Raw genomic sequence first — 16118 nt, 5'->3', positions numbered from 1 at the left:
GCTTCCTCTGTCTAGGAAAGGGCTGCAGTTCACTGGTGGGGCGTTTGCTCTGAGTGCAGAAAGTTGCAGGTCCAATTCTCAGCATCTCCAGGTAGACTAGGAAAAACACCCACCCACCCACCCTCTGTTTAATCAGCTGGAGTCAGGACTCCTGGCACTTTGAAGAGCCTCTGCTGGTCAGTGTAGACAACCCTGAGCTAGATGGACAAAGTATGAGGCAGCTTCCTTGTTCCATGCTCCGAAACAGGCAGTGAATACATAGCTGCTGTCCAGTTCAGCAGCTAGTGTGATGCAGGCAGTTGTCTGAATCCTCTGCACATTTTTCTTAAATTTGCCTTCTGTCCTCTCAAGTGTTTTTCAAAGGCCATTCTGCTTAATTGTGCTTTTCACAACACACTTCTTCCCTTTGGGTTATTGGTGAAGAAAACAACGCAGGGAGATCTGTAAGATGGTGGAGAGAGGAACAGAGAATCTTTTAAAATGGCTTCTGGCTCTCTGCCTCTGGAGCTGTTTGTGTCTGTTCTCCCCGCCACCTCTCTGCCTGAGTACCTCTATATTGCCCTCTGCCAGCTTCCCAAAGAAATGCATTTTGTGTTTTTGGCCTTTTCCCTCTCATATTAAAATAATTCAACTTGTATTTTATTTTTTTAATATTGTATTAAACCCTGCTGGAATAACATTCCAACCTCTGTGCCAGATATCAGTTTAAAGCCATTTCGTATTTTAGCCACAAATCTTTGGATTTGAAGTATTTCTTAGTTTATAACCTCCCCCTCCCCCTAAAAAAAACAACAACACAAAAAATGCAGTTGGCAGTGGTTCTTGAACTTTCTTTCTCTTTGGGCCACCCTTTCAGGAGAAAAAAATTGCTTGCACCACAACAAATTTTTATTGATGAGAAATACATTGGAAAGAAACAACCCATAGCAGTGTTGGATTTTGAAAAGATATCTATCTGTATTCTGCAAATAAAAACTATATTTTGATGCTATACCCACTTTAGCAAAACAAAAACAAAACAAGGCCACCTAGAGCAGTTCAGGTTTACAATCAAAAACTGCCTTTCCCATGGAAAACGAGCGAGGTCCATACCAAAGAAGAATGGCAACTTAAAATGATGCAATATGCGCAGCTTGCGGACCTAACTCATAGAATAAGAGAACAAGAAGAACATAGGTTTAAAGAAGATTGAACAATGTTTATTGAATATATGGGGGGAAATTGTGTACATTCGAAAACGTTGGCAGCATTAAGATAAATTCAACAGTGTAAATAAGTTTTGATGGATGTAATAATGGAATACACTGAATGGTTTAGTTTATATAAGATATGCCGGGATTTATGTTACGCAAAATGAACCAGGGAAAGAGAAGAAGGGAAGTCGTTGATATTTTATGGTAGTCCAGCAGCATCTGAAGCGCACTAGGTGACTCACACCTGCTTAAGAATAATAACAACAATAACTTTATTATTTGTACCCTGCCCATATGACTGGGTTGCCCCAACCACTCTGGGCAGCTTCAACAGGTCTTAAGTGTGTGAACTTGCAAGATGGTTGACAATGATGAAACCCTCTCTTCTTCCTCCACAAGTCACTCAGCATCAGAAGAGGCCTCGGGGTCTGACTCGGCCAGCCAGTCCGACAGCGAGCAAGGAAGCGAGCATGGGAGCGAATCCAACAGCAGCTCGGAGACTTCCGAAAGCCAGTCTGAATCCGAAAGCGGCTCGGCGGGCTCAAAATCTCAGCAGACGCTTCTGGAAGCCAAGGAGAAACCAACATCCAAGAAAGAAAGGCTCGCCGATGTCAAAAAAGTATGTTGTTCCCTTGCTGGTGGGTATGTCTAACTCAGCTGGGTAGCCTTTGGCAGAGGTGGCAAAGCACAGCCTGGTCTCTTGCCATCTACTGCAAGGTCTTCTGTTTCCGGGGTTTCAGGTTTTGGTTTGATATCCTGATATTCATCTGCCTTTGTCAACCTGCTGGCTGTGGCTGATGGGAGTTGTAGTCCAAAAGGTCTGGAGGGCAATGACTTGGCAAAGCCTGAATTGTGTACCCTTCTGGATTCTTTTGTGTGTCGTTGGAATTTGGCTGAGTTGCCTCTTTGGTACCACTGAAGGAAATTCTGAAAAGAAGGGACAGTTTGATTGGAAGGTTTGCAAAGAGCTAGTCATGATGCGTTAAAATAAAATTTAAGAAGTGGCAGGGAAAAGACATAGAATGAGGAATGTATTAAAGGTCTGCAGAATTAGAAAGAGTTTGTAGGAAATTCTATCTTGAAGGAGAGGTGAGCTTGCAAAATCCACACACTCCATGCTATTCCTACTTTTGTTAGATACGAATTTAAGGGTTTCTCTGCTGGATCAGGCGAAAGGCCTATCCAATCCAGCATCCTCTTCTGACAGCAGCCAAGCATTTGCCACTTTTGGAAGCCACAAGCCATCCTTGAGTGCCGGCGATGCACCAATATAGGGGCAGAGGCAAGGAGCTTGTAATCAGTCTGTGGAACTCACTGCCACAAGATAATTTTGTTTATTCATTATTTATTTAGCATATGAGTGATGGCAGGCAACCCATCTGCATGGCTTTAAAATCAGATTGGACAAAATCACAAAGCCTTGGTATGTTAGCTGTTACTGGCCGTGATAGTGGAGTTGAACCTCCATGTTGTTGTTTTTATTTTGATTATGTACTTTGCGATTTTATATTCTGATTTTATCCTGTGAATCGCCCTGAGACCTGTGGGTAGAGGGCGGTATATAAATTCAATAAATAATAATAATAATAATAAAGTTCTTTTGAGTACTGATCCCTGGTTGTAAGTGACAAGAGGAAGCCTTTGGTGTCTCTCGCTTCTAGCCTTGCAGAGTTCTTGGGAGCATAAGAAAGAGGGAACATCTGTCGACTGCCCTGAATCCATGGATGAAGGATGCAGTACAAATGTGATTATGATTTATTTTGCAGATGTGGGAAGAGTATCCAGATGTTTATGGGGTGAGGAGGTCGAACCGAAGCAGGCAGGAGCCCTCGCGCTTTAATATAAATGAAGAGGTAAGGGGAGGGAGGATAAAGAGGAGGGGAAAGACATTATTGGGAATGGCCAAGCCATTCTGTTCAGTGTTGCCTTTGAAACACAGAGGTGGCGCCATGGCAGCTGCATTTTTCCATTGGACGTGCCGTGCGCCATTCCTGCAGTCTGACCTGAGCAAGCAGCGCCCATGGAACGCCCCTGAACTTTCAATGTTATGGTTAAAAAGTTCCAGTTACACAATCCGAATTGGAAGTCTGATGTGGTTGTGATGTAAATGCTGGGAAAATGATTGCAGGAACGGCTGTGCTTGGAACCTCAAGAGGGACACCATTGAGATGAATTCATTTTGTGTGTATGTAGGAGTGTGTGTTTGCATGATGTTTCATTTCACTAAATCATTTCCCTCTCTTTCGCACCTGTAGTCATCTCTTGAATTCAGTGTATGAAATGAACTCAGTTTGGGGCTTTAATCATCTGTTGGCTGTGACATTTCTCTCCTTCCCTGCCTTCCATCAAATTCTGCTAAGAACAATGTGGTTCTGGAACTTGCGACCTTTTATTTGCTGTCCATTTTGTGAGTTGCTTTTTTCCTCCCCCCCTCCCTTCAACATTCCCCCACAGCCTACCAATTTTTAAGGAGGGTAAGCAGTGGTTTCGCCTTCTGTTTTTTACAGATGGAGAAAATGAGGCTCAGGAAAGTTCAGAGTCACACTGAAAATCTCCAAGTTGGAAACCCAAAGGTAGGCACCTAAATTTATATTCAAGCACCTGAAAATATAAGCGGCACCCGCATCTCCCATTCGGGAGTCCTCTGAAAATGGGTCCATTTATGCTTGGGTGCCTATATATGGATTTAGGTGCCTAGCATCAGGCACCCACGGTTGAGCATTTTGTCTCAAAATGCAAATTATTGTTCTTGGCCACTTGCGGCCAACTCGGAGCTGAGTTTTGATTAGATTTGGCTTTCCTCCATGTTCAACTTGATAGCACACTGACTTGTGTTGCATCTCCAGGGTCAAAGCTGGGATGCATCTGAGGACCAGTTGCTGGGGTGCACAAGCGAGGGAAAGTGCTGTGGCATTCATATCCTGCTTGCAGGCTTTTCAGATGCATCTGAGAGCATGTTGCAGGACTAGATAGCCTGTTGGTCTGTTCCAGCTGCCAGGCTGTTCTTACATTCATAAAAAAGGTGGTGCAGAGTTGGCCAGAGATGGTCTTGTTTCCTACCTTTTAATACAGTCTACCTGCCAAAACCCTCGAGGCAGTTTACATTTTTATAATAAGCACTTCTGGATTTAAGATCTGTCCATCAGGACAAACTCACATACTAACACATAAGGTCAAACACACACTTGCATATTCAGGTTAGGGATAGGGAGCCTGTGGCTCTCCATATACTCCTGGACTACAACTCCCAGCAACCCTGACTATTGGCCATGCAAATTGGGGCTGATGGGTGTTGGAGTACAGGCAATTCCCTGTTTGCGTGGGAGTTGCGTTCCAGGTCATGGTTCGTGTTGGCGGTTGCGCATCAATCGAACACACACAAAATAGCATCTACCTGTATATCAGCATCTCGAGGGCCACAGGTTCTCTATCCCTACAGTATATATATCTGCATTCTGCAATGTTTCTCCCGCTTGACTCCCCAACACTTTCCACAAATACCAGCTGTGTTTTACTCTGTAATGCATGGGGTGTGTTTGTGTGTGGACGCAAGGAAAGTGCTTAAGCAAATGCTCCCCTCTATTGTCCACCCAACTTCCCCTCCTTTTCCTGCTGCTCTGGGGAGACCCCCCTCCCAAGTCCCAGATGTGGGTGGTCCAACATCCCTTCCTCTTATTGCCTCACAACAGTAATTAAGCAACCAAGCGTCCTTTACAATGGTGCTGCCTGCCAAGTGCCAAAGCCTTAGAACTGCCTCCATGTTTTGTTTTATAACTTTCACAGTAATGGTAAGCCCGTATTCTCATCTCCCATATTACAGATGAGAGAAAACAGACTTGCTCACTGAGTGAGTTAATGATGGAGGCAGAATTTGAATCTCAGTCTCCTAACTATCACACTGAGCCAGCTCTCAAGACACTGGCAAAGAGATGCACCCCGTTTCCATACTACTCACCCATGGCACCCATTTTTCTGCAGTACTCTGTGGCCAGATTATTGCTCCCTTCCTGTCCTATGATACTTAGTGATCCCACAATCACAGATGGTGTGTGTCCCCCACTTCAACTCCTCCACCTCCCAAACTTCCTAGTTTCCATTATGAGATGGGAAATGAGAAAGCCAGGAGATACTTTGCAGACCATTGCAGTTGTTTGCTTTAGGGGTGATCAGGTTGCCTGTGGCCCTTCAGAGGCTGCCAGACTTCCAGCCATGCACACAGGACAAAAATGAACAATGAGATTTGCTATCACAGGAGATAGTGAGGGCCACCAACTTGGATGGCTTCAAAAGAGGATTAATTGAGGAAATGGCTATCACTGGTTACTGGCCAGGATGCCACATTATGCCTCTGAATACCAGTTACTGAGAATTTCAAGTGTGGAGAGGGCTGTTCCATCCAAGTCATGCTTGTGTGTTTCTCAAAGGCATCTGATAGGTCACTGTCAGAACAGCATGCTCGTCTAGATGGGCCTTTGGCCTATCCACCAGGGTTCTTCTTATCTTCTTAACTCTTATCAACACAGACCATCATCCACATTGGTGGGGGCTACTGGGAGGCAGATTCCAAGAAAGTCTGGAGAGTTACAGGTTCCCCATTATTGACAAAAATCCACAGTTCCTCCCTCGCCGTCCCCCAAGAAAGGTCAGATCCAGTGGGCTGTTAGCATGCCATTTATGCCAGCTTTTGTTTTCCTTTTTCCCAAGTTCTGCAAATACTAGGCTCTCTCTGTAACGATGGCCCAGCATGCACTGTGCTGGTGATGTCACACCCACCTCAGATCTCCGCTGCAGACGAAAGCAGCTCCCTCTAGGGGCTCAGGTAAGTCCTGTCCTTTTTTTGTTTTACAATATTATGTGGTCTCGTAACTATTGGGTCCATTTTGTCCATTGCCATTGGCTATGCTGTAAGATAAAGAGTTGAAAATAAAAACAAAAAAATACACACATATGTGTCGTTCAGTAGGAAACTTTTGCTTATACCACACAATATTGTAAAACCCAAAAAAGAACGCTCCTCTTCCCTTCTGAAATGGAGGTGGAAACGCAGAGTAGGCCCATAGCTCACCACATGGAACAGAGGCTTCCTTCCATGGAACAAGGAATGGGGAAGTTTGCTGGCGCACAGTTAGGAAGATTCACTGCTCCCTCACTCCTGCCACCAAGTGATGGTTTGGCTTAGTGTTGTGTCCCAACCTGGGTTCGGGATTGGTCTCACTTCAAAGGAATCACAAGCAGTAAGCCGAGAACAAACCTTGGTTGCAGCTTGTGGTTTGTTTGGAGCGACACAAAGCCCAGTGCCGGGTTGGGACATAGTGCTAAGCCCGACCTGTGCAAGTAGTAAAGCGGCTGCAGTTTTGTCACTGTGCGCCAGCATGCTTGCTCGCTTGCCTTAAGCCATAGTTTGCCCCAGCACTGTGTTACACCAGCCTCCCTCAGCCATGGATGGAGTTCAAATCAGTTAAACTGAGCTGATGCAAAATTTCTGCATGTGGACACTGTGGTTGCTAAACAAGAGGCATTTCTTCTTAGGCTGTTCTGGGAATTCTGTCTCACTTTATGTTTTTTAAACCAACACCATTCAGCGAAGGAACACCTTCACCTGCGTCAATTTGCACATAATCCCAGAAGACACGAAACCTGTTTCTAACTGGGACATAGATACATGAGATACTGGGAAATACATATTTAGTGTTCTCTTAGCTGTCTCCCACCCCCAGGTTCACTATCAGGATGGTCTCCTTATCTGATTGGAACAGGACAAAAAGGGGCACTTAAACCTCCCCCCCTTGGGCAACTTTCTAATTGAAATTGCCCCCTCCCAGTCCATTTCCCACTGCTGCTTTGCCCATGTAACCCTAGAAGATCCCTTGCTGTCTTACCTCGTTTGTCTTTCATTTAAAAAAAGTGCTCTTTTCTTCATTATAATGTACACAAAATAAAAATGAAGGAGACAACACCTACAAGCATGTGAGGAGTCATATGGGTGGAAACGAGACCTCTTGTTTTGGCCTGAAAATGTCTGAAATAGACACAACGGGTGTGTAGGCAAATGTTGGGGAAGGTTTGGCAGGACCCCTCTCCAAAATAAGCCACAGAATGAAACTAAGCTCTTCCATGTCCACTAGCAGTGGTTTGATTTTGCTGGTATGTTTTGGATTAGACCTCAGGACTTCTATGGTTTTCAGGTCCACACCGGCCACATGGCTGCCACTTTCTTCTCATCTCCTCTCCTGCCCCACCCATAGTGACATGACCCTCCACTTTTGTGTGGGTGTTGGCGGTTGGGAGGATTCTGCGAGTGCCATCTTAGGACAGACCGGGCACGAGATGCCCTACTAGGCTTCTTGCCTGATGACAAAGCTCTGAGTTCAACCTCTGGCCTCCAGATACTGTATTTTGGATGACAGCTCCCTGATAGGAGTTGCCTTAGACAGCCAGGACCTGAAGCAAAGCTTGGGGAGGCTCTTATCTGCAGCAGAGAGTGCCAACGAAGGGTGAGACATGCCCACTAGCACAGCACAGAAGCTTTGTGGTGATCGGTAGCTGGCAGGTGGGACTGCCTCGTGTTTTGGGGCAGGGAGCCTTGAAGTTGACAAGCCTGGGCCTGTACGTTGGTGCATGTTGGTGCTTGCAAAAGGGGGCTTGCTTAGGGTTGGCTGACATGTCAAGCATTAGCGGTTCTTGGGAGGTGAAGGTTGCTTAAAGTAAGCAAATGGTTCACATCACAGAGCCATAGAACCATAAGGTTGGAAAGGACTCCAAGGGTCCAGCAGCTCAACTCCCAAATCAAGGATGTAAGTGACAGCGAATAAGCATGTTCCCTTGCCTTTGAACTCTGCAAAGCTCTATTTCATTCTGTTTTGGTTTTTTTTGCCCCCGATGTGCCTGCCTCAAACCCCAGAGAGCTGCTGCCTACCCGTGGAGACAACACTGAGCTCTCACACCCCCTTCTCAACCATCTCCCTATCCCCTGTCGTATGACTCTTGCTTCTGCCCCTCTTCAATTCCTCCCCCCCCCATGGTTGTTGATTGCTTTCTCAAGGATCTTGCCAGTACTGGGACAACTAGGGGTTTTTTCTTGCTATGGCGCTGTGTGTTTGTCCATTGTTGAGAAGCTCTTTGCCTTCTAATTGCAAATCGCACTTGTATGTAACACATGCCCCCTTCTTTGGGGTCCTGCAGAACAATGGTTGGAACTTTCTGGAGAGGGGTGGCTGACCCTCTTCTTCCCAAGGGACAAAATTCAGCCTTGGAAAAGCCTTTGGGGGCTACATGCTAGTGATGGATGTGACCTCACACACAAGCACACAAGAAACCCAGCTGCCCTCCTCATCTTTGTGGATCAGCTGAGGAGGGTTTTTCCTTTTCGCTCTTGCTCATCAAATGATTCATCTCATGACGGGGGAGGGGGCATAATCAGGGTGCTCCACTGGGTGGAGATATTTTGCATTTATTTTTATTTTTGCTACCACTGACAAAATTGGTATGTTCTTACTGGAGAAGAGAGGAGATGCAATGGAAACAAATTGCTTGGGAGGCTGAATCGGGCCAGCTCTGATCTAGAGCCTAGCCTGTCACAAACTTTTTTAGACATGGAAACCCATGCCCCTTAGAGAGGTTGTCAGAGTCACACGTGGGGAAGGCCATAGCTCAGTGGTAGATCATCTGCTTGGTATGCAGAAGGTCCAAGGTTCAATCCCCAGTATCTCCAGATAGGGCTGGAAATGCTTCCTGCCTCAAACCATGGAGAGCTGCTGCCAGTCAGTGCAGACAGTACTGAATGAGATGGACCGAGGATCTGACTCGGTTCAAGACAGCTTTGTATGTCCCCACTCCATCCCTTTCTGACTGCCATAGCAGTGGCAGGCATTTCAGGAAAGTTATTGATAGATTGCCTTGTGCACTTGGTTTTGTTCTGTTACTCATTTTAGTCTCCTTGCCTTTTGGGGTTTTTATTCCTTGCTGTGTACTCCCTTCTTCACCCATTTGTGCACCTGTAGCAGAATAGACCTTCTTTTTGGGTCAGGGCTGCAGGCGTTAAGGTGCATGCCCAAATGGCAGATTTTTTATTTTTTTGCTTAGGCAAGGGCATCTTAATAGCGTTTTGTCCCGAGTAGTTTGGTGTTGCTGCTTTTGCAGTTTGGGAGTAAACGACTTCCATGTCCGACCACCGTTAGCTGATCATGAGCATTCAGCAGCAGCCAGGTTGGCCTCCTGCGACCAGCCTCGTTCATGGTTCCCCTTCCTCTCTCCTTTTTCGTTTAAGGGAAATAGCGAGTCTGAGAGCGAAAGCCCCAAACGAAGAGGCCAAAAGCAAATGAAGAGAACGTAAGTTTTGAGGGCCCTGTGAAGCTCTGCATCCTTATTACTATGATTGAATGATTGATTAATCACATTCTAAACCACCACCTCAAGGTGACTTCCACATAAGAATATTAAAAACAGCTAAGAACACAAAAAGCAACAAATGCATTTATAACAAGACTAAAACCCTAACAAATTGATCCTCATTGCAAAGGCCCATTTGTCCAGCTGAGAAAACCTGTTGGAACAAAAATGTCATCCATTGATTCCAGAAAGTACAGCTAGGCTGGGAGTGAGCTGTCATATCTCAACAGGAATGCTGTTCCACAAAACATGGGCAGTCACACTAAACACCGTGCTCGCTGAGTTCCTTTTTCAGGAGGGTTCTTGCCAACCTTTTATGCTTGAAATGTTAATCCCTCTTGAACATAGTAGAATCATAGAATTGTAGAGTTGGGAGGGACCACAAGGGTCATCTAGTCCAACCCCCTGCAATGCAGGAATCTTTTGCCCAACATGGGGCTCAAACCCACGACCCGGAGATTAATACAGCCTCCCTCAAACTGGTACCCACCAGATATTGCTGAACTCCAACTCCCATGAGCCCCAACCAACATGGCCAGTGGTCAGGGATGATGGACATTGTAGTCCAGCAACATCCAGAGGGCATTGCAATGCACATGCCGTATTCTTCATGCAGCCCACATATGAATTGTGTGCCTACTTAGAGCACCATTTGGGGCATTCTAGAGCAGAGGTAGCCAATGCCAGGTCCTCCAAAGGTTGCAGACTACAGCTACCATCATCCCTGACCATTGGCAATGCAGGCTGAGGCTGGCGGGAGTTGTACCCCATCAACAACTGGGGGGGGGCACCACTTTGGCTATGCCTGCTCCAGAGCAAAGGTGGCTAGCCTGTGGTCTTCCAGATCAGGGTTTCCCAAACTTAGGTCTCCTCTCCAGCTGTTGTGGGACTACAACTCCCATCATCCCAAGCTAGCAGGACCCATGGTCAGGGATGATGGGAATCATAGTCCAAAAACAGCTGGAAACCCCAGTTTGGAAAACCCTGTTCCAGATGTTAGACTCCAGCTCCCATCACCCCTGGCCATTGAATGTGCTGACTGTGGCTGATGTGAATTAGGGTTCAGAAACATCTGAAAAACCATAGGTTAGTCACCCCTGTTCTGCAGGGAAGCCAGTCAAGCATTTTTAGGTGTGATAGCCTATAACATGGGCTATATTGTTTTTAATGTTTCGACCTTATATGCCTTTCTCTCCTTCTCTAGGGCAGGGGGATCATATAGCCCTCCAGATGTTTTCAGGCTGCAGCTCCCACTATCCTTTGATCCATTGGCCATGCTGAAGTCTAACAATATCTGGAAGGCTACAGGTCTCCATTCATACTCTAGATGCAAAAGGGGACATCTTCTGTGTGACAGTTGCACAGAAGAGAGAATTTTGGATGATGCAACTTTTTCCTCACTCTAAAAGCAAAGAGCCCTCCTTGTTGTTGTTTTGTTTTTAAAAAGGAAAAAAGGCAGGGGGAAAGTTCTAGCCAAAGGAGTGGTGGTAATGTTTTTCAGTGCAGTCTTCCACCCAGGCCAAGTTGTGAGTGGTGAGCTTCTGGCTGAAGACCAGTAACTCTATATCAGTGGTATTTCTTAGTGTAATGACCAAGAGGCACATAGAGCACATTATCCTAATGTGTATAAGAGAGTAAAAAGAGTCAAATCAAGTACAGTTGTACCTCTGGTTACGTATCCTTCCGGTTACATAAACTTCAGGACACGTAAGCAGCAAACCCGGATGTATATTTCTGGGTTTTTGCCACACACACACACACACAGAAGCGGTTCCTCTGGTTGCGGAAACCTCAGGATCCGACCGGAGCTCCAGAACAGATCCCATCCGCAACCGGAGGTACCACTGTACAAAAAAACACCATAGAATGAAATAAAATGAGTGTCAACATTTTGCTCTGTTCGCATCACAAACTCCAAAGAGGAAAAATGTCTGGGGTCAGTTCCTGGTGGGTTTTCCCTTGCTTGCAGCTTAGTACTTGGCTGCACCGAGCGCAATAGATGCCTTTTGATCTGAGAGGAGCGAAAGGACATAAAACGCATCTGATCATCCTGGCAGATTTGACGAGAGGGGCTCTGCAAATGTTTTGTTGCACATCTCAGTAAAAAGGAGCAAAGCAAGGAGGACCTTGGGTCACCGACTCAACTTCTCCAGAGCTGCAGGGGTGCTTGTGCTCCTGGCATGTTGTGTGTTCCCTCCAGAACCGGACATTATAATGATAACCCTTGTTGGCGTTTTGCTTATAAATCTAGGGAACGATGGAAGAGGGAGGGCTCTGAGGACGATGGTGAGGAGGAAGACGGACAGGAACAAGGCACCAGTGCAGAAAGCGAACCAGAGCAGAAGAAAATAAAAGCTCGGAGACCTGTCTTGAGGAGGTAAGAAGGGGTTGGGCAGGTGCTGCCTTCCTTGGGTTTTCCATGCTTCCCTCACCCACCCATAGACTCTGCTTCTGGGCTCTTTTAACAAGCAGCCTGACCTACATATCTTCAGGAAATGAAACATTTCCTGCCCTTCCCTGGCTGGGCTTGAGGCTCCCAGGGGAGACTGGGCTTAACTCCCCCTATCCTCAACTGCTTCAGTTGGGCCCCCTTGCTCTCCCCAGCTCCTCTCCTCCCTGACACACCTCCCCTCAATAGGAACCACCACCGACAACAACAACAACCCCATACAAATATAAAATGGTGGAAACAATTGATGGGCTCCCATTAGCCCCAGACAGCACAGTTAATTGCCAGGGATGATGAGTGATGTAGTCCCAACAACATCTAGAGCAAACATAGGCAAACTGGCCCTCCAGGTGTTTGGGACTACAATTCCCATCATCCCTGACTACCGGTCCTGTTAGCTAGGGATGATGGGAGTTGTAGTTCCAAACATCTGGAGGGCCGCAGTTTGCCTGTGCCTTCTCTAGAGGGCACCAAGGTTGGGAAAGGCTGTCCTTGCTCAGCTGCTCCCTTTGTATCCCATGGTCTGTATAATACACACCGTGGTCTGTTTTCATGCTTGTTTTTTAGAGCAGCGAGCAAAGCGATTGCGAAAAAGGTCCACAAGCCCCAGCGTGGAAAGAGGCGGAGGAAAACAGAGTCGTCTGAGGACGAAGATGATGACGAAGATGACGAGGCACCCAAAAGGCAGACCCGGCGCAGAGCAGCCAAAAACGTCAGGTAATGGCGGGCAGGAGCCCTGGTGCACGGAGAACGACCATTTCTAGATTTGTATATGGGCAGAAGCAGACCAGTGTCTGCATGTGAACCTCTGTGTTGTCTTCAGTCCTCTACTAAGAGTGGCCTCTTGAGAAAATTCCCAAAAAATGTTATATTGATGGTATTTGACGCCTTGGGAATTATCAAAAATGTACAAAAATGTACAAAATTATCAAAAATGTACAAAAGTGTCCCAAAAAATTGTAGGAGATGTGGGGAACTAGGTGCCAGTTCCATGTCTGGTGGGTGTGTAAAAAGATTAAAATATTTTGGAATGATATTTATTCGGAACTAAAAAAAACGTTAACGGTATCCCTTCTTAAAAAACAATAATCATTTCTACTCGGTATAACAGGCCCTGATGTTCCTCAGAAGGTAAGAAAGGTTTCCCTATATGCTACAATAGCTGCAAGGATACTTATTGCTACACACTGGAAAAGCGGTAAAGTCCCCTCCAAATCAGAGTGACTATTGAAACGTAGAATATGCTGAGCTGGAAAACCTTTCAGGAAGGATCAAAGATAAGTCAAAGCAGGAGTTCATCTCAAATTGGGAAGTTCTCAAGAAAAATCTTGAGAACAGCTGCTGTGACTTAAATTCTGTAATAGCCTTTGAATAACCTCCGTAAATAATTTGTACAAAAAGAGAATGATATAATTATTTGTACTTTATTACTAAACAAACGGACAAATCTATGTGATAGGTTTCAAGAGAACAAAATATGGAAAAGACGGGAAGTCTGACGCTGTGGAAGAAAATTTATTGTTAAAATGTTAGTTTTTCCCCCTTTTGTATCAGTTTATACATAACAATGAACTCAAGTTTATGTTGTACAGCTGTAAATAAGTATAATAAAGCATAATGAATTTTTAAAAAAAGAAAAGAAAAAAAGTGGCTTCTTGAGGGAACGTTTTGTGTATCAAGTCGGAAGGTGCCTTACACTGAGTCAGATCACTGGTCAATGTAGCTTAGTACTGTCCACATCACTGGTTCCCAGTTAGCTAAGTACTGCAGACCCCTGTTTTTCAAAAGCCAAGCCATGGGCCCCCTGCTTTTGAAGATGTTTATACAGTGGTACCTCTGGATGCGAACGGGATCTATTCCAGAGCCCCGTTCGCATCCTTAGTAGAACGTAACACACGACTGCATGTGATGTCATTTTGAGCGTCTGCGCATGTGCGAGCGGCGAAACCTGGAAGTAATGCGGTCCATTACTTCCGGGTTGCCGCGACATGCAATCCCAAAATGCTTAACCTGAAGCTACTTCAACCCGAGGTATGACTGTACGTTTTTGTTATGTGAATGGTGCCACCATAACCTCCAACACATCTCAGCGTAAACCTGGGGCGCATTCCCATGCAAGAGCGTGACACCCCAAAAATGAGTGTTTTTGGGTGCCGCAGTCTCATGTGAGTCGTGCGTCTTGCACGTTTTGGGGTGCCGTGCTCTCATGCTAATAGGACAGGGGACCCAACATGTCAGCAGCCATGGGGGTTGAACCCAGCACTGCCTTGTGACCTCGCCACTCCAAGAGGGATTGGAGCCCCACAGCACAGCAGAATATAAGCACATTTGTTTATATATATATATATAAAGAAAGAAAGAAAGAGACTTATGCTGTTGCCTTTTTGGTCCTGCCCGAAGTTATAAGGAAGACGATGACTTTGAGACGGACTCGGATGACCTGATTGAAATGACAGGAGAAGGGACTGAGGAACAGCAGGATAACAGCGAGACCATCGAGAAAGTGATAGACAGCAGGGTGGGCAAGAAAGGAGGTGAGTGTCTATAAGCAGGGGGCACCTGCCTTGTGCCAGTGGTCTCACTTGGTATATTTAGCTAAGCTTGGTCAACTCCCGACAGGGTGATGCACAGGTACAGATAGAAAAAAAAAGCCCCCCATGCAATAGCGTTCAGCAATAAAACAACATAAACGCAAAAAACAGCAGTGCCATTTAACCAACTGAATTATAAAACAAAAAACTTAAAACCAGCTGTTCAATATGCTGGAATGTCTGGCCAAAAAAAGAGGCTTCAGTTGGCTGCGAAAAAGACAGATACCAAATTGGGATGATTTTAGAAGGGGCCAAACAGACAACAGAGAAGGCGCCCGTCTGGTATTTAATGGGAGGGAGTTCCCAAGCATTTTTGCAGGTTTGAAGTTTTCTCACTGCAAAACTCGCTTCTGCAGGAGGCCGTGATGGCCACCAACTTGGACGGCTTAGGAAGTGGATTGGGCAAATGCACAGAGGACAAGGCTTTCTGTGGCTACTAGCCAACGGCTACGCTCTGGTTGGAGCCAGATGTTGCAAACCAAAGGGGTTGGTGGGGGAAGAGTGCTTTTGTGCTGCATCCTGCTTGCTGGTTCCCCACAGGGATCTGAGTTGACTCCTGAGAAAACAGGATGCAGGACAAAGATGGGCCATTGCCCTGATCCGGTGGGCTCTTCCTAACGTTGATTAACTTCTGCTGTCTCTTTGACAGCCACTGGCGCTTCCACCACTGTCTATGCGACAGAAGCAAACGGGGACCCTTGTGCCGACTTTGATCCTGAGAAGGAGGAAGGGGAGCTCCAGTACCTGATTAAGTGGAAAGGCTGGTCGTACATCCACAGCACGTGGGAGAGCGAAGATTCCCTGCAGCAGCAGAAGGTCAAAGGGCTGAAGAAGCTGGAGAACTTCAAGAAGAAAGAGGATGAGATCAAGCAGTGGTACGTCTCCTCTGTATTCAGGGGTCCTCTTCCCTAGGAAGGACACTTGCACGAAGCAGGATGCAGGTCTAGCCACACGGAGCGAGCTCCCACACCACTTCCATGTTGGTGTAGTGGTTAGAATGTTTGACTAGGACCTGGGAAACCAAGGTTTAAATCCCCACTTGGCTGTGAAGCTCTCTGAGTGACCTTGGCCCAGTCACGATCCCTTGGTTTAGTTTAGCTTCACAGGGGTTTTAAAGGTAAAGGTAAAGGGATCCCTGACCATTAGGTCCAGTCATGACCGACTCTGGGGTTGCGGCGCTCATCTCGCTTTATTGGCTGAGGGAGCCGGCATACAGCCTCCGGGTCATGTGGCCAGCATGACTAAGCCGCATCTGGCAAACCAGAGCAGCACACGGAAATGCTGTTTACCTTCCTGCCGGAGCGGTACCTATTTATCTACTTGCACTTTGACGTGCTTTCAAACTGCTAGGTTGGCAGGAGCAGGGACCGAGCAACGGGAGTTCACCCCTTTGCGGGGATTCTGATCAGCAAGTCCTAGGCTCTGTGGTTTAACCCACAGCACCACCCGCGTCCCTTCTCACAGGGCTGTTACATGAGGATAAAATGGAGGGCAGGG

The 16118-nt window shown here is 46.4% G+C and overlaps 1 protein-coding gene across 6 annotated transcripts in view; it reads left to right on the top strand.

The window, feature by feature from the left end:
- CHD2 (chromodomain helicase DNA binding protein 2) overlaps positions 1-16118 on the top strand; it is a 70486-nt gene that overhangs the window by 15733 nt on the left and 38635 nt on the right. For 2 of the 6 annotated variants that reach the window (XM_081838655.1, XM_081838654.1), the window contains exons 3-10: positions 1593-1812; positions 2960-3046; positions 3701-3766; positions 9460-9521; positions 11833-11958; positions 12598-12747; positions 14431-14564; positions 15271-15496. In XM_081838655.1, the coding sequence (XP_081694781.1) occupies positions 1593-1812; positions 2960-3046; positions 3701-3766; positions 9460-9521; positions 11833-11958; positions 12598-12747; positions 14431-14564; positions 15271-15496 (1071 nt within the window). Of the gene's footprint in view, positions 1-1592; positions 1813-2959; positions 3047-3700; positions 3767-5897; positions 6013-9459; positions 9522-11832; positions 11959-12597; positions 12748-14430; positions 14565-15270; positions 15497-16118 lie in introns of those variants that run through there. The other 4 variants (XM_081838657.1, XM_081838656.1, XM_081838659.1 and 1 more) reach the window with 3 other exon arrangements.

Source organism: Podarcis erhardii (genome assembly GCF_964252035.2).
Source record: "Podarcis erhardii genome assembly, chromosome: 14".
NCBI lineage: Eukaryota > Metazoa > Chordata > Lepidosauria > Squamata > Lacertidae > Podarcis > Podarcis erhardii.
Note: the sequence above shows the minus strand (reverse complement) of the source record. Positions and strands in the feature narration are given on the sequence as shown.